Below are 18,383 nucleotides of genomic sequence, written 5' to 3'. Positions count from 1 at the left end.
GACTTCCAAAAAGGCTGGATTTTCAGAACAAAAGTGTCTAACAGCTCTCCTGTCAATAGATTCTCCCTGCTGAGAAATGATTATCTGAAGCTCCTCTAAAGTTTCTGTGGAACATTTTGCTGCTTCTTTGAATAAGGTGCTTGAAGCTCTGGTTAATTTTTGATTTTTTGGTTATTGTGTTACAAGCTGTGACAAAGTTAAGTATATATATATATATATTTTGCAAGGGACAATTTGAACAGACTTTGAAATCCTGTCTTTTTCAAAGCTGATAATGATTAAATATGATCAAGAATGATGAGATCAATGTGAAATATTACTGTCCTATAAGTGCATATGAACTCACACATGTATTTTTTGGGCAACTTTATTTTGTGAATTGCCTTTCACCTTAAAATCAATTCTATTTTGTGCTTTTATTTAATGGGATAGCTGAAAAATTCAGCAACCTGCCTGCTTTTACAATCATTTCTCTACCACATATTTACATTGTTGGAATTTTTTTTTCAACAATGAAGTGTCTAATTTTGAATTAGGCATTTCATTCAAAACTTAATTATAACTCCAGTGTAAGTTATAATTCCTCTTAGTAAATGTTTCCATCAGTACAAAATGTAATTTCTCAGTCAGGACTCGCAGCTGTACTGACAATTCTTTTACTAAACTCACTCAAAATGCAAACATCTGCACCTTCCTGGTTTCTAATGAATGGAAAAAAAAATAGCGTTGCTCATTCAGAAACCTCCTGCTTCAGCTTAAAACTGACTGGAAGTTTTATTTGCTGCCCCTGAAAGGCTGAACCTTACTGTAAGTGCAAGTGATTTAATTGCATTTTGTGTGAAAAGGTCGGTTGAATAGATATGAAACTGCTTTAAATATATCCCACATGTCGACCAGCTCTTTGAAAAAGAAATAAGGTTTCCAGATCTTAAGCCACATTTTAACCAGAACTAAATGTTCTCTTTGTTTTCAGCCTGACTTTGAGCAAGACTTTTCTGGGATTTTTTTTTTCCAGGATTCCACAGGAGTCGTTGCATGCTGGAGAAAACCATTTACTCATAAGATATGCCTGCAGGGCCTTTCTTTTTAATGTAGACCACCAGGATTCATTGTGAGAGATGCATCATTTATTAGAGCCTTTTATTTATATTCTGAATTAGGTTTCTTCCGTTTAAAATACTCAGACTAATCATGCACAGTCCTTATAAGCGCTTAAATCTTTATTAAGCTCTGAATAGAAGTTTCATGTTCGGATGTTACTTTTTAAAGTAATGGGAGGGAAGAGGAGCAAGGGTTTTACTTTTAGGTGCAGTCTACATCAAAGACTTTTTAAATAAAATAAGAATAAAAACGGGGAGTCGTTTGAATCACTTTTCTGTTTTAGGCCAAATAGTTATGTGCTGCGGAAATTTAGGCGAAAATATTCATCTGATAGTTGCTGATCATGTTTGCCCTGAATCATAGCGAATTATTGAGAAACAAATTTAGTTCCACCTGTTTTTCGGTTCTTTTCTGTAGAAATATGCAGATTTAGGTGGCACATTCGACATTTTTTATTTTTTTATTTCATTATTTCTCGCGTTGATCGGCAGGTAAAAAACGAGAGGGCCCGATGTGGATTGGTAGCTTTTGTCTTAGAGCTGAACGCACTTCCATAACAACATATAAAACCTCTCAGGCATTTAATATTTTAGCGATGCGGATTATTTAACTGCCAGCTGGGACGCTAATGAGGCAAACAGAAAAAAAAAAATATTTCTGTTCTTAGACATAGATTTTTCCTCAGATGATGACTCGGTGTAGCATCTTTTATGTCGGACGTTGTTGTATTTGATGCGATTTCAGTGAACAATTATAGAAAACAAAACAACAATGTTGATTTCCGTTTAGAGTCCAAGCAGGTTATATGTGTATATATATTAATTTTGGATTACGCTTGAATCGTGTTTGACTCTTGCTTGTGTAATTATTTGAATCAAAATGAATGTTTGCTTAAAAGTCAAATTTAAACGGGAGAAATATCAACTTTCGCTCGGATGGAACTCGGACATCTACAATGAGTTTTTTTTTTTTTTTTTTTTTTTCCAATTACCAAATTCGTCCGTGTTTGTGCGTCAAAATACCTCTTGCTTTTGATAGTGACGCGACTGAGAAGATATTTTTTATTTTTTACTTTCACGCGCATTTCCTGGTTTTAAGGTGAGAACAATGTGTCTGCGTGTTCTTCGCATTAACTTTCGGCCACTTAGTTTTAAACAGTTGCTCAACAAATTGATAAATGGCAATGCTAATATTCAAAAGCAAGCTTTTTTTTAAATTTTCTTTCTGTTGGACGGCTTTAAGCAGCTCTGGAAATCAATTTAACTTGAACATGGAGGTAATTTCCGTTTTTAAATTCTTTGATTGCACTCCATCAATCAAAGATGATGTATATATATATATGTGGATGTATATATATTTTTTCCTCTTTAGGATAAAACGAGTTACTCGCACGTGTAAATTAAAGCCCTTTTAGTTAGCGACTGTGGTGTGAAATGTGATTGAATGGTGTCTTCCCTGTGAGCACACCCTGCTGTCTGAGTGCAGGGACTTTGAACTTGAACTTCGCCTTGCTCTTCTTTACAGTCGCTGCAGAACGCGCTGAAACAAATGAAGCAGCACTGATTTTTGCTAGTTGGCCTCATTGAGATGGATCTCACCCCGTGGGACAAGCACAGCCGTACTCTGACGAAATCAATTTTATTTACTGTTAGAATGTGGTATTTGTGGCACCTTCTTGGAGAACCTCTACCAAAGGAATCCTCCAAAAAGTTAAAGCATTCATTTATTGCAGTTTCTTCCGTGATCTATGCGAAGTGTTACAAAGAATATTCAAATAATGTCACCAAGGACAAAGGAAAGACCTTGTCCTAAAATAAGGGAAAAATAATACCAAACAACAACAACAAAAAGCTCATCAATCGCCAGGATTCTCTCTCAATACATGATGAATTTGCAATAATTTTTGCTAGGAAAAGTTCCCTTGATTTAAATGGTGCTCACTTTTCCACAGATTTTTTTAATTATTATTATTCAAAAGAATCAATTTTCCGGCATACTTTTTCTCAAAAAAAAGGTTATTTTGGCCACTTTTTCATCCCGATAGTAGATAACATAAGGTCGTATTTCTTCCTGGGAAGAGGTATAGACGAGTAAACAAGAGAGAGGCACTCGAAAGCAATAGGTAAACCTTTGAATGAGCTAAGGATGTAATCTCTGCCTTAGAGCCGAAAGCCCTGAAAGCTCCAAATAAACGCGCGGCTCTGTCTCAGGTATTTGGCTGGATTCATCCACAGTCTGTAAACGGTGTTTGGTGTTTTTGATAAAGTTTCGATGGTTAAGTCGGGACTTTCAAAAACGCAATATACATTTGTTTTTTTTTTTATTTATTTATTTTTGCTCTAATTTTTTAAAATAACATATAAGTCGCAGGTAATATGTTATTACATGATATGTTATTACTTGCGAGTTCTCCTCAAATGGTTGGTTCAGCCAAATGTAGCAGCATAACTCCACACACATCCATTTGCTATACTTCACCAGTTTACATGAAAGAAAAGAAAAGGCGTGAGTTATAAGTGTAATTGTCATCCCTGTGTGACCGCTTTGGCGCATTTCTGATGGATATGGAGCTCTTTGCGTTTGAAGCGGCGCGGTGTCACGCAGCGCCGCTTCCTGTTGCTGTCTGGGCCGCTGCGTGTTGGTCACATACAGACGTTCACAAACATGTTTGGAGCAAACAACGAGTCTCGGTTTCGTTCGGGGGTGTCGCCTGTGCGGTTCTGTGTGGATCACATGGGGCGGCTTAGCTGCTCCATCTCCACTGCAAGCAGGTGCTGACATCATTTTTCCACTCCGCAATTTTTCCAACACCAGCACGTTTTGGGGGGTTTTAGCCTTTCTGCTTAACGTCGACGTAAATAATGAAGTTTCTAGTTTTTGTTGTTGTTATTATTATTTGCTCCTCTTCAATTTCCACTATTTGGAATTGATTTTGTAGAGGAAAGTTGCTCTACAGAGAGACGTGATGTCCGCATACACTTTTGGTTCTGTTTCGAATATGGTTCATTTCTTGTTTGTAGGGTGAAATAGTCAACGTGTCACCAATAATGATGTACGAAAACTGACATTTTTGTTTTGTCCCTTTTCTCTGTCAGAAATACGAAACACTGACGGCACCTTTGGAAAATTGCGTAGTGGAATATTATAGAGTAATTTCAGAAATGAAAGGGTGAAACTTAGTAATTTGTTTGTTTTATATAAATACAAAGAATTAATTAGCTGGAAGTGGAGCTGATGATTGTATAGGTCCGTCCATGTTGCTCATTCTTTATGTGGGGCGTTTAAAAAAAATCCCTATCCCTTTTGCGCATATATCTTTGATTTAGTGATATGCTGCATTTACTGTGTTAGTGTATGTTTTCAGGACTCTATCAGCATTTTTGGTAAAAAAATAAATAAAAATTCCACTTATGCACACTTTGATGAATCCTTCCAGATGCCCCAATACTGCCTTGTGACAAAAGCCTCAATATTGTGAGTTTCTTTATTTGCGTTTTCTGAATCAATAATTGACGAACCACAATTCGCTAAAGGCTTCGTATTCTAAACAGGATAACGCCAAAAAACAAAAAACAAACAAAAACAAAACTACTCTCTACATATAAGGTAAATTTATCTTACTACTATCTAATACTTTGTGGCTCTATTTTCTATTTCTATTGAGGCTTTTTAGAATTGCACCCAGGAAGGGAATCTAAATCTATATAATTCCTTTTAAATGAACCTACAGTCTGAAATGTGCCCGCAACGTTTTAAGGCAAAAGGTTTATTCCCTGGCAGAAGAAGTGAGATGATTAATGATGAGCGTGTGTGTCTTTTGTTTTGCTATGCGGGCGGATGGAGCGACCGCCTCTCTTAACTTGAACTTGGACTTCCGACGAGACGTCAGATAGATTTATTTTGTCTCTTTTGCTGCTCTGCTCTCTGAGCCGCAGTGGGGAAAAATTGGGGCTTGGCCTTCAGTTTATCTTAAAGCCAAACTGTGTCAAAGCGACGTGTATGAGCGCATTCTGCTATGACTAATAATTAGATTTAACTAATAAAATTAGTCAGATCCAACACGCAGTCCTGCGGCGTGTGAGACAATTCTTTATCATACTCCTGTCTCTTAATCCAAGGAAGGGCAATATTTCACAACATAGATTGCTACTTATTGTATACACGTTGAAAAGAAATACCTAAGGGAAATAACACCGGTTTGTTGCCGAATGTGCTGTAATATATTTAGAATGTGTCAAACGCGTTCTCTTAGGAGCAGTATTTTCCAACTTAAAACTTTAACACACTCTTTAAAGATGCGTTGTGGATTTCTAATGTGGAGCATTAAAACCATCTTATGAAACTATCGCCCCATCCACCACTATGGATGTTTGTGCTAAGGCTTATTGCACGCTGTTTGGAGAGAGGCATTCAACAAATTCTCGCTGTTATAAAAAATATATATATATTTCAACAAACCAGAGGTACTTGGAAAACTTTATTATTACTCTGCGTTTTTATCAATTTGCAAAATCTTCGAAACTTCGGATACTATTTAGTCCAAATATCGCAATCCAATTTAAACAGGAGTTTGTTAAAAACCATAGCGGTCTTGCGTTGAGGTGGAATGGTTCACATTTTAATAACAATAACAAAAGCGGCAAATAAAAGGGCTGTAAAGCCGGTGCTGCATTTTGTAAATCCTCTCTGGCCTTGCCGTCGCGGTGGTCTGCCAGGCTGCCCTCTGTCCTGGGCGCGGCTCCGCCTGGTCTGCTTTATTTTGCGGTTAGCCCACAACCTTCCGCTCATAGTATATCTGCTAAACGAGTCAAGTCACAAGTAAACCATGCTTTAGTAGTTTATTCCGCGCATGGTGTATCATGCGTTGCTTTGCAACAGTTCAGTTACATCCGTCCGTTATAGTTACAGTATATAAATCTGACCAAAGCGTAGAGAATACAGAGATTTGGTTTCTTGATAAAACCTTCAAAAAAATGGCACAATGCTGATCCTAAAGATTTTCTTCCTGGCACGACCAAAACTCAACCCTGTCGCTTCACAAAAACTTTAGCTCAAGGTTGGTTGTAACATTGCTTGTTAAATCCACACTACTAGTGCAATTCTGTTTATATCACATATTTGACCTGACAGCTGGTCTGCAGTGGTTAGTTTGTGAAATACACACACATCTTTGAATTCAGAAGATATTTTGTACATGTTTATCTATTTTTTTTAAATTATTTTTTGTGTGGCATCGTTTTTCTGAATCTCGCATAAGATTTGTTATTTATGCTAGTACTTCCTAGCATAAAATGTTCGTCAAGAGCCTAGTTGCTTGTTTATCTCACTGGTCTTGGCATAGCAGCCCAACGTTGTATGAATCCATAAGCACAATGTCTCCTGGTGCCCATCTCCATATAAACCCGCACTGTACCACCAGTTTCCCTTCTGTTATGTCGGATATTTATTTATTTATTTTTGACTTTACTTTTTTTTTTCTGCAGGAGAGGACATATGTTATATTGGATTCACTTGCTCTCATGAGGGGGGGGGGGGGGGGAAGAACTATTGTTGTTCTATTTGCAAACCACATTGAATTTGCATAAAATGTTTTCAATCCAGCTCGGATATAGGCAACAGATATGTCGCTTTAAGTTGTGTCTTTTAAGGCTATGCACTACTGGGTCATTTTTTTGTCGATTCAAATTCTCCTGGGACAAACAGGCATGTGGGGCTGCAAGGTTTGCAAATACATGGGGCCAAGCTGAGTCCTCAGGTATGTACAGCACTTTTGTGAAGTCAACAAGTGTCGAATTTGTCTACTATAATTTTGTCTATATGGCTTTAGTGAAGGTCACTTTATTAAGGTGTTATTAATTCCATAATTTGCCCTAATTTATCTGTTCATTAAACGAACAATGCACAATATTAAAGAAATTATGACAGGTTTCTTTTCTATACTTTCCATACTTTAAAATACTTTCAAAACAAAGTAGATGTGATGGTATCCGTTTGTAAAAATACTGATATTCCTATTTGGAAGAAAGAATACTTTATGTACTGTACTGTACTGCACTGCACTGGATGTGGGAAATAGACTCTATGTACCCTGTAACAACATGGGGTTGGTGATCTACAAATGTTAATGTGATTGATTACTTTATTGCTTTTTGTTACAATTAATTGAAAAACTGAAGAAAAATAAAGTCATTAAAAATGCTTTCTGGTTGTTGTAGTTATAACATTATTCATGAAGGTTAAAAAAGTATTACAAGTCCATCATTTCCACATATTTCTTGACAAATTAGAGGTTTACTCCTGGTTTGTTTCGCATTTAACGGCATGTATGTTGCATTGCGACACATGATGTAAAAAGAAAAAGAAAAAGTTGCGCCGAATGAGTGGCTCTTCAGGAGATCTGAACTTGAATGCTTGTTTTTGCTGTGCTAATTAAACGTGCTTGTATTTTAAACCTCGCTTTAAGGGATATTTGTACAAAAATCACATGTGCTCTTCACTACTGGCACTGACGTGTTCTGCTCTTAGCCACCAAGGAGCGGTTGTGCTCGTAAACCGAAAACGGCCTGCACGAAATAGAGAAATAACTTTGAGAACAAAAAGAACACAAAAAAAAATCACCAGATTGAGATGCTGGTTCAGTTTAGCAACAATGCCTTTCTGACAGTGGACTGCTCTGCTCTGCCGTGTGCAGAAAACGAGCCCGCCTTCCTTTTATACCCCTCCACTTCCATCCATCACACGCACGCACACACGCCTACACTGTGGCTACACGGGTATGTTGATAAGAGTTTGAAAAATAAACTCATAATCTAGGTTTGACGAAGAAAATTATATGGCAGACATTTGCCACCGTCCTTCCAAAGGCCCACACAACACACGTTCTCATAACCTGGTGATTAGACTTAACTAAAAGTTATATTGTAAACTGCACTCCTTGTATTTTCTCCATATAGTTTGTGCATTTAACACAATGTTTGGTAATGTTGGCTAGACCGGGGTTTTGTCGTTGCACTTTTACTGGTTCTGCGCTGAAGCATATTTTAATTACCACTCCATCTTTCAATCCTAGCTGAGTGTGCTGGTTCAAGATGCTTTTCCCCTTCTCTCTTGGTGACAACTGACCTAATACCAGGGTATATATATATATATATATATATATATATATATATATATGAAAAAATGTACTCTTTTTTTAAATTATTTTTAAGATCGACGGTTTGTAATTGGATATCTGCGAATGCACTTTATGTCCGAAACAATATTTTTATCCCGTGGTTATTTTTTTGTAAATGATTCTCTGTGTTAGAAAGTTGAGCAAAATCAATTCATTTATAACACTTTAATGTATGTTTTCTAACCTATGAAGAAATCCCACATTTTATGACCGTCTTGCGTGCGCTTTAGACAACCCAGAATCGGTGAGACAAAGTCCAAATCCCTCGACTAATACTGCAAGCTTTGAAGATGGCTCAATCAGTTATTACCTTCAGTTTTCTAACAGGCTCTTGATTTTAAATAGCTCATATTGGGATTTTTTTTTGTGGCTAGAATAACTTTCTGTGTCGCATTAATATTACAAAGTATTTCATCGCCCCAATTCCCCCCAGTTCCCCTGATAACCTCTGCCAAGTGGGTACACGTTAAAGTAAAATACGTGATATTAATGTAATTTCAGAGTGGTAGCTTGAAGAAACGTAGCAAAAAAAACTATGGTCCAGTGTAACCTGATAAGGTAGGTATATTGCTATAGTACTTTTATAAATAAAAAAAAATAATAAAAAAAAACCTCACACGCCCATCGGTTTGGATGGTGTAAGGGGGATTTTTTCAAAAATATTAAATTAACTTTCTCAAAAACGCCGGGAGCTGGCTTTAAACCCGTGAAGATGGTCCGATTCCAGCTTGCATGACGCACACTGCAGTCTACCTGCAAGCAGTCAGCAAATTCTTGAGTCGTTACGTGGTTTGTTAAAAGCGTGTTTTATGCGTGTGGATTTGCACTTTTCTAAGCACTGGTATGGGGTTTGTGAATACTGAAAATGCATGAAGGGAATAAAGCCAATTTGGTATAAGTGACCAACTGATTTTTTATTGATTTATTTTAATTAATTACTTATCAAGACAAAACGTGAAAGCAATTAGTTTGGATATCGACTAATTTATCTTATTTATATGCACAAGACGTGTGATAAGGCAATACAAACGCAAATATGTGCAGGCAGGGGACTCCTAAAGGCATACCCGTCTTGCTTTTGGAGTCATGTGCGTAAATGCAGTGCAGTTGTTGAGCGAGCCGGTGGCTGCAGGTAAGCAGCATGCAGTTGCATGGAGATGGATGCTCTCCCCTCCCCCACAACCTCTGTATCAGACTCGGAACTCCTTCCCTGCTCGACAAGACTCGTCTGGAGGGACATGATGTCTGCTTGTCATTTATAGCCACACATCATGGCTGGACACTGCTGTTGTTCCGATTTAGAGCACTGAAAATGTTTGAAATCACTGCGATGCTAAAAAAGAAGTATAAAAATGTTTTGACTGTATTTTTTTATTTATGTTTTATCTTTGCAATACTTGGAATGTGATATACATAGATCAAGTGGATATACAAATAGTTCATTTTTAAAACAGAAAATAAGAAATAATTTTTATTGTAATTTATTGTACAAACAGCCTTTTCTCTTGTAGAGTCGGACTGGAACTGAAATATGCATAACAGGTGAAAGAAGTTATTTTGTTTTGTTTACTTCAGTGACTGACGCAGAGCCTCACGTTTCAATCAGCAACTCTGGTATTTAATTTGAGCTTTGGAGTAAGTTGAATGAAATTTGGAGAGAGTCGGACGCAGTCGTTTTGCTTCTGTTTGTTTTTTTAACTATAATTGCAATTGAACGAATAAAACAATAACAAACGCAACAAAAAAAAACTAACATGTTAACTCCATTTGAATATATTATTATAACTATCAAATATTGATATTGAGGAAATAATGGGTCAAAAATTACAGAGAAAGTGCCAGCGCACTAAATTAGCTGACTGATAAAAGTTTTTTATTTCTGCATGTCACAATAAGTGGATAGCATAAAATATCTCTGCACTGTGCAATATGAGCATGTGCTAATCCTACAAGAAGCCACGTGTCTATCTGCAGCATGTGCACTGTTTATAAACCTTATAGATATATTAAAAGTAAACTATTCCAGTTGGACAGATCTCGGAACTCATTATCTTGCTGACATACCTGGCGTATGCTCATTCAATAATAATGGCACGTTACTATTGGTAAAATAAGAATTATAATTTGAACATGTATCATTTGTTTTATAGTCTAATTCATGTCATTTAAAGCATATATTAGTGCACAGATGACGTTAAAAACAAACTATTTTCAGGTTAAGATTTTCCCCCTAATATATGTATATGTATATGCATATGTATATTTAATTTAAAACTTAACAAGAGGATGTTAAGTTTATATTTGACATAAGATAACCACAGGATCCGTCAATATGTACATTGTTGTGGTTTTAGGAGGATGTTTATTTTACTCATATCAAAGTATTTTATAGATTTTCGCTTATCTAGTTACATTCGGACGCCAACTTGTATGTAACATGGGCTCACTAAACTCAAGTTTGAACGTATTCTGTGCTCGTTTTGCTTTAAATGGAACTCTTCGTGGCTCCTTAAACAAGACTGCGTCATTATCGATCGTCTTCTCAAAAGACTTATTTTCTTGATATTTTTGATGACTCATACACAGCTTCTTCAACCTCCGCTCTCACGCCAAATATTTTAAAGGGAGGCTCTCCAAATAACGCCTAGTTTGCATGTATGCTCTAGTGTGAAGTTCATTCTTGTCTGTCTAGACTCTCCTTACGACCCTGTTTGTCTGCGTTTTTTTACCTTGACCTTGGACTTCCGTGCAGCTGCCATTTGGATGAGCCCTCCGCCGCAGTTGTAATTTCCCTGAGACAAAAGAAGCAACAGCCTCTGACTGAGGAGCGACTGGGGAGGCAGCGAGGGTGCAGCTTTCTCTGAGATGTGTTTACAAATAGGAATCTATGGGCATTTTATGCCTATACGTCCAAAAAGTGGTGTTGGACTGCGCGCCCCTTTTGCAGTAGCAGCTCGAAGCCTGCTTTATGTGTGAGTCATAGCTTAGGCATTATGAACCACTCTGGGCCTGTCCCAGTTATAACATTTGTTACTTGATTCAGTAAGCAAGTTTAAAAGAAAAAAAAAGAAGAAATAACTCATCAGGCAATGAACGGAGGAATTGATTGAAAAGGTAAAAGTGTAACGTTCAGAGGAACTTTAGATGCTGCTCGGAGATATCAGTGGCATGCGTAAAAAATAACTCGTTGGGTGAAATGGGACATTTTTTATTTTTTTCTTAGCTTGAGTTCCAACTAAGTATCATTAGTGGTTTGTATATATAGTTCAACTGAAAGAGGCAATTGTCCTTCCTGTCGCCAGGAAGAGTCAATGGCGCAGACTACAACTAATACTAATAACAACCCAGTGTGCCAAAAAAACATCACGAGTTTCTATAACGTTGCAATTGTCTTATCTGTGCAAGTAATAATTATGAATCTGTGAAAAAATTTTTCCGCAGAAATCAGACATAGTTTCACTTCAAAGAACAGAGACTGGCTTTCATTATGAACGAGTTAAATGACTTCTAGCTAAATGAAATTTTGATGAGACGAGTCCCAATTTGAAACAATGGTGTCTTACCTGCACAGCTTCCGTCCCCTCCTGCTGCTGTTGCTGCTGATGAGGTGCAACTGACACTCATGCAACACCTTAAAGTTAGCATTTTTTTTCTTAAGAGGGGGAAACTATACCTCTGAATCACACACACATGGATACACGCATAAACACGAAGACACACACACACTGTATATTCCATGTTTTATTAGATTTTAAAAAAAATTATTTTTATTTTGAGATGTCCTCGTTTGATTTGTTTCTTAATTGTACGACTTTTACAAATTTTTCAGTAATTGTTGAAATAGTTCTTTATGGAATATTAACACATATTTGGATATAGAATGCATTCTTTGCATGTCGGTGTGAAACGGAGTCATAAGACTCCTGCAAAGAAGGGGCTTGTGTTTTGCATTGATATTTTCCAGTTTATTAAACATTTATTCACTTTGGTATTAACCAAAGTAGATTAATGAATTAAAATGCTAGCAAGTAACCACACGAACACAACGCTTTGCGTAAAAAGCACAGACTCAGATCAACTATTGCGCATTGCGCTCCTACTCCAGCCCAAGTAAAAAAAAAAATCACATTCATTATTTTCTTTATGGAAATAAACTTGCATCCTCTTTTACACGTGTAAGCTGCTTCATGTATCAACACGATGGCTTATACATTCTCAGTCAATTCACAGAGTCGGCTAAACGTCTGATTATTTTCCTGTGGCCCTGCTCTTGAGCTTTTGCAGAACTTCCCTTTAAGGGTGTGGGTCTAGCCGACTTAAACCAATGGTGTGACTCGGCTTTCTGTGGGGGAAAAACGGTGACATGCGAGGCAGTGGGTCTTTAAAGGAGCTGCTCTGCCTCTGCTCTCAAACCCAATCTCGCAGGACTTGTTAGCGTATCACGTGCCAGACTCTTAATGAAGTGGACACACTGTTGGGCCCGGTGTGCGCATGCGCTCGGTGTAAAATGTAGTTGGAAATGAGGTGTCCGTCTTGGAGTAGTCGACTTTTAAAAAGCATCGGCAGCCCGTGATATGACGACTTCGCTGGTTCTGCATCCACGCTGGGCGGACACCTTGATGTACGTTTATGAAAAAAGCCCGAATGAAAGCAGCCAGAATAAAAGCCAAACAATGGAGGGACTGAGCGGTAATTGCCCTGCGACCCACTGCAGGGACCTGATGTCGCACCCTGCGCTCGGACGACATTCTGGCTCCATAGCGACCCACCAGGGCTCCGTCTACTCGGATATTTCCTCTCCGGAAAGCGGTCGGCAGTGCCCCGCTCCCCAAACGTCTTCGAGCGCGTCTCTGAGCTACGGCTACCCCTTTGGAAACCCATATTACGGCTGTAGATTATCCCACTCGCACAACGTGAACTTGCAGCAGAAGCCCTGCTCATACCACCCCGCGGAGAAATACGCCGAACCCAGTACGGCTCTCCCCACGGAAGAACTGTCTACCAGGCCGAAAGAGTTTGCTTTCTACCCGAGTTTCGCCAGCTCGTACCAGGCCGTCCCAGGATATCTGGACGTGTCGGTGGTGCCCGGAATCAGCGCCCATCCTGAGCCGCGACACGACGCCCTAATCCCCATGGAGGGCTACCAGCACTGGGCTCTCTCCAATGGCTGGGATGGACAGGTGTACTGCTCTAAAGAGCAAACACAGTCGACCCATCTCTGGAAATCACCTTTCCCAGGTATGGATATAATATAGTTATTATATTTCCGGAAATATAAACTTTTTAAACTACTTTGATTAACTGAGCTACTGTACTGTTTGATAGCAATTGGAAAGTACATGTGATTGAATTGAAATGATTTTTATAAAGTGCCTCGAGGAGACATCTGTTGTGAATTGGGCGCTGTGTAAATGAACTTAATTGAATTATTATTTCCCCCCCCCCCACAACTATGCGTGTACAACATTTAACACGTGTCATCATATTCAAAGCATTATTTGAATCCAAGCAGACAAGTGTCCTCTTCTAACATCTAAGCGTCAAGTTCACATTTATATTATTTTGTGCTAGAATGTCTCATCTGTGCTAAAAATCTAAATTGCATTTTAAACCATAAAGAACATTTACCCAATTTCACTACATAATTGTGTGCAAAATTATAAACTTTTTAAAAGACTCAAGTAACTCTTTTTTTTCCCCTATTTTTTCTTTTTTTTTAAATTAAATTAAATACTAAATATTCAGCTTAAAATAAAAACAAACTAAGGTGGAAGATTCTCAGTGGCACATGTAAAACGATATGAGAATAAATAAACTTTTTTTTCAGCTGCCTGACCCTCTGACAATATTCAGAGCATTGTGCCTGGCACTGTCACATGACGAAAGGGGCTAGGTTTTGCTGTCACGTAGAATATAAAGGTACACCTCTGCATACCTTTGCCCCACGTAGGAGAATACAGTGACTGAGACACGGACTGCTGGATGTGGACTGTGGCCGTAAATCTCTGAGCCTTGTGGTGCGTCTTTTGCATACAGACCAATCTGGACTCTTGTAGAGAACATCTGCATTGCCATCTAGACAGATAAACGCATCACAATCAGGAATCATTTTACGTTATTTTTTTATTAAGGCTCGCATGTTATCATGTAGTGAAATAGTCACTCGCTGTAACACACATCTCATTTGGCGTTTATGATCTTTGTGAAATCTGCAGCTATTTTAATTGCACATTGATACCCCTCAACCCCCTCCCTCCCCCCACCAGCCCCCAAGCACATCTTCTCCCTGCAGCCCCCTACTCTCATTTTTTATGTTGCAAATATATTGGAGCTAGCCACGCAAGCACGGGCACGCTGTCAAGTAAGCGCGCACACGTGCTCAAACACACAGAGTGACGTCCTCCCACATGAACACAACTGAAAGAAAATAGGGGGGAAAGAAACACTGAGCACCACTTCATTTTTTTGCACTTTAGTTGTCGTTTAAAAATTTAATTTAGAAGAATGTTTAAACACAAAATATTAAATGGGTTACCAAAAAAAGAATAATCCACCTCTCATTTGATTTTTAAAATTAAAGAAATTATAAAACTTTGTCACAGTTAGCTCACAATTTAAGGAACCGTGCATTTTTGTAGCTTTTTTTTTTAGCAGCTTAAAAGCTTTTTTTTTTTTTTTTTTTTTTTTTTTTTTTTTTTTTTACATAAATGGAAACTAGCAATTTACGTAACCATAACAAATTAGTCAATTACTGAATAAAGAGGAAAAAAAAATTTCCAAGTATTACTTTAAGGTGTTTAAACATAGTTCAAGTTTCTATATCTGAAGTTTCATTACATGTGTAACTTTTTGCATGTAAAGTTTACAATACAAAGTTTTGTTGGCAATATTTTGTTTTCTAATCAGGCACTTCCTTGGGTACTCCTCTCTGTAGCATATACAATGTTCTTTCTACCCCTTTCCCTAACGACAGATTTATCCAATACGCCATTAATAATAACTGTGGTTCGTAGATCTAATCAGCAAGTACATTGCAGGTTAAAGAAGCATTAATCATCTCTCACTGCTGAAAAGTATATCTAACAGAGCTTCTGCAGGTTGATACTTTGTGTTATTTACAGAAACAAAGGAGGCGGAAAAGTACTGTGAATTTTTTTAATTTGTATTTTTAGAATCAATTATGTGTCATATGTACTCAAATGTCAGGTGCAACACACCTGAGAACAACCCCCACCTCCAATCTACGCAGGACACACACACACACACACACACACACACACACACACACACACACACACACACACGCACTTACACGCCGTTTTCAAGATTTAATTCTCTTTGCCAACCGGAGTTCTCCTGGCAGTGTTCATTATATCTTTTGGACAAAATCTAAAATGTCCCCCCTCTTTCCTTTGCAGACGTCGTGCCCCTGCAGCCGGAGGTCAGCAGTTACCGTCGCGGGCGCAAAAAGCGCGTCCCTTACACCAAGATCCAGCTCAAGGAGCTGGAGAAGGAGTACGCGGCCAGCAAGTTCATCACCAAAGACAAGAGAAGACGCATCTCGGCCGCCACCAACCTCTCGGAGCGCCAGGTCACCATCTGGTTCCAGAACCGGCGGGTCAAGGAGAAAAAATTCGTCAGCAAATCCAAGAACAATCACATCCACACCACTTGATACGGACAGGGCTGCACTTCGAATCTTCCGAAAACAACACGGCATCTGTTTACCTCTCGCATCGAAAGATCTTGACTGAAAGAACTTTTTTTTTTCTTCTGTTGTTGTTTTGGTCGAGTGTGTTTTACATTTCTAATTTAAGTTCCAACATCAACCAACACCGCCGACCACGTCCCCAGCCTCCCCTCCACTTCTCAGTTTAGAGATAATCCTCTAAAAACTGTGAAAATGTTGAAAGTTCACTTCGATTTTGTTTTATAGGAATGTACATATATAAATATATAATATTTAAAACGCTATCTGTATTTCAAAGACAAGTATTGCGTGTTTTATTTTTTTTTCTTTCTTCTTCTTCTTCTTCTTCTACTTCTTCCTCTTCTTCTTCAAGCCTGCATCTTTAAAAGGACTGACGACATCTCAAAGTGCTTGCAATGGGGGGGGGGGGGAAAGATCAAAATCAAAGGAAACTGTTGTCATTTTAGAGAGGATGATCGCCAAATGGACACCATAAGTCGAACTTTCGACTTTAATCAGTTTCTACAACTGACATTGAAGACTTTCAGCAGAAAGAATAATTTAAAAAAAAAAGGAAGAAAAAAAATCATCCGAATCTCAAAAGCAATGTTCCCATATGTGGGATGTGTTCTGTAAAGCCTGGGCTAAAACATAGGCTGCTATGTTGTTAATCTGTATAGTGCAATGCCTCCATTATTTAATTCATATTATCTAGTACCGGAGTATCATAAACCTGTATGTTTTCCTTTATCAGTGAAGGACTCTGTCATGCAACTGGAATGATTGTAAACCATTAAAGTGAGTATTACATATAAATGCACAATCGTTTTATTTTGTTATGACCTTGTTCAGTGTAACGTTGGAGCTATGATCACACGTCGTGTATACGAAGCCTGTATCGTTTCTACTTTGGTGCAGTATGTGAACTGTATTGTGGTGTTGAATTGCGTTCTGGTAACAGTGTTTCATAAATAAATGATGATTATGAAAATGCTCACTCATACTCAAGTCAATTAAGCATCTCAACCGGAAAATTTTAATTCGTTTTGAGATGCACATATGTTAATGGGCTGCCGAACTGCTGAACTTTATTAGAATTTTTTCTTTACATTACAACACCAGTACTACCAAATAGTTATTGGACATCTAGTAAAGACATTGTTACACGTAGGGCGACCCTAATTTATAAGGACCTAACCACGTCATTCGAAATATTTAATATTTGCACGACTTTATGCGTCAGTTTTGAGATTTTATCAGCCTGTCAAGTTAGATTTGGTTCAATGTAACTGCATCAAACCTACTTCTGAGAAAAATCTGAAGACAAATTTTAGGTTGTAACGTCAGATAAAATTAAGGGAAGCGATAAAGCGAGTTATGTTCTAATCTTCACCACACAAAAGCATATTTCCACCTTCCTAAAATAATCGTCCGTCATTTCCCCCCCTTTTTTTTTTAAAGAAAGAGGAGGAAATTTCCTTTACAAAAATTACTTTTGGAACAAAAAAAAAACCTAAAGCAAGACTTATTCCATTATCTTAGGGAGTTGACGATATTCGGCTTTTTCCACATTCCAAAAGTAAAAACGTATTCTGACAACAGCATTTTACTCAAAAATCACAATTTGATTCGAGAATTCTACGTGTTTCCCCTGATAAGCAATCATCCTCTGAGAGTGTGTGTGCCGTTTCTATTGCTAAATTAGAGTGTGACATTGGTGTTTAGATAAAATTGTATTTCATTCCGTATGTATTTCGCCGTCTAATGCGGATTGCGGTCAATGCCTCTACAACAGGTAAGTTGTGCGTAAGATCTTCAGTGATCTTGGCCGATTAACAGTGACTGTTTTGTCAACCTCACCTCTTATCGGTGTTTTAAAATAAAATTCGCTTTCATCTAAAACGTAAGGAATTCGCATATTTTCACAATTTCAATACCGTAATATGTCGACATACTGTCGCGTTTTTTTGTTTTGTTTTTTTGTCCAATGTGTGTATGGCATACACAGTTTTCCCCCTGCAAGAAGAAGGTTGCATAAAGTAAACTGATGTGTGCGAATGTTTAAATGGGTTATATTTATACAGATTGGTTGATCAACTGATATCATACAGACACAATATATCTCTTGCTTGTTTTGCACAGACATATTTACAGGCACAGAACTTTTGTGTGTTGCTGTAGGAAAGGCATATTATTTATCTATTTATTATTTATTTATTTTATTTATTTACATTTACAACTACCTGTCCCTTTAGCTTAGTAAGGCTACCTACACGAGACATATTTGAAGTAAAATACGTTCAAATTAACATCCCACGCAGCTGTCCAGTGAATCAGACACAAGCTGGAGGTAGTTTATTTTAGGTCGTCTTTAGACATGTTCACGTCGAGTCTGTAATTTAGGTTTCTAATTGGAAT

At 37.9% G+C, this 18,383-nt stretch overlaps 1 protein-coding gene across 1 annotated transcript; it reads left to right on the top strand.

The window, feature by feature from the left end:
• Nucleotides 1–12,666: 12,666 nt before the first annotated feature.
• Nucleotides 12,667–16,958, top strand: hoxc13a (homeobox C13a). The gene is made up of 2 exons (XM_008413716.2): nucleotides 12,667–13,513; nucleotides 15,694–16,958. The coding sequence occupies exons 1-2, from the start codon at nucleotides 12,850–12,852 to the stop codon at nucleotides 15,948–15,950; spliced, it is 921 nt and encodes a 306-aa protein (XP_008411938.1). The 5' UTR covers nucleotides 12,667–12,849; the 3' UTR covers nucleotides 15,951–16,958.
• Nucleotides 16,959–18,383: the final 1,425 nt, after the last annotated feature.

This window comes from Poecilia reticulata, linkage group LG7 (assembly GCF_000633615.1).
Source record: "Poecilia reticulata strain Guanapo linkage group LG7, Guppy_female_1.0+MT, whole genome shotgun sequence".
Taxonomy (NCBI): Eukaryota; Metazoa; Chordata; class Actinopteri; order Cyprinodontiformes; family Poeciliidae; genus Poecilia; species Poecilia reticulata.
This window is presented reverse-complemented; position numbering and strand designations above follow the sequence as displayed.

Coding starts and splice junctions, on each gene's coding strand:
- hoxc13a (XM_008413716.2), top strand. CDS start 12,850: ATGACGACTTCGCTGGTTCTGCATCCACGCTGGGCGGACACCTTGATG. Junction 13,514..15,693: donor CTGGAAATCACCTTTCCCAG/GTATGGATATAA, acceptor TTTCCTTTGCAG/ACGTCGTGCCCCTGCAGCCG.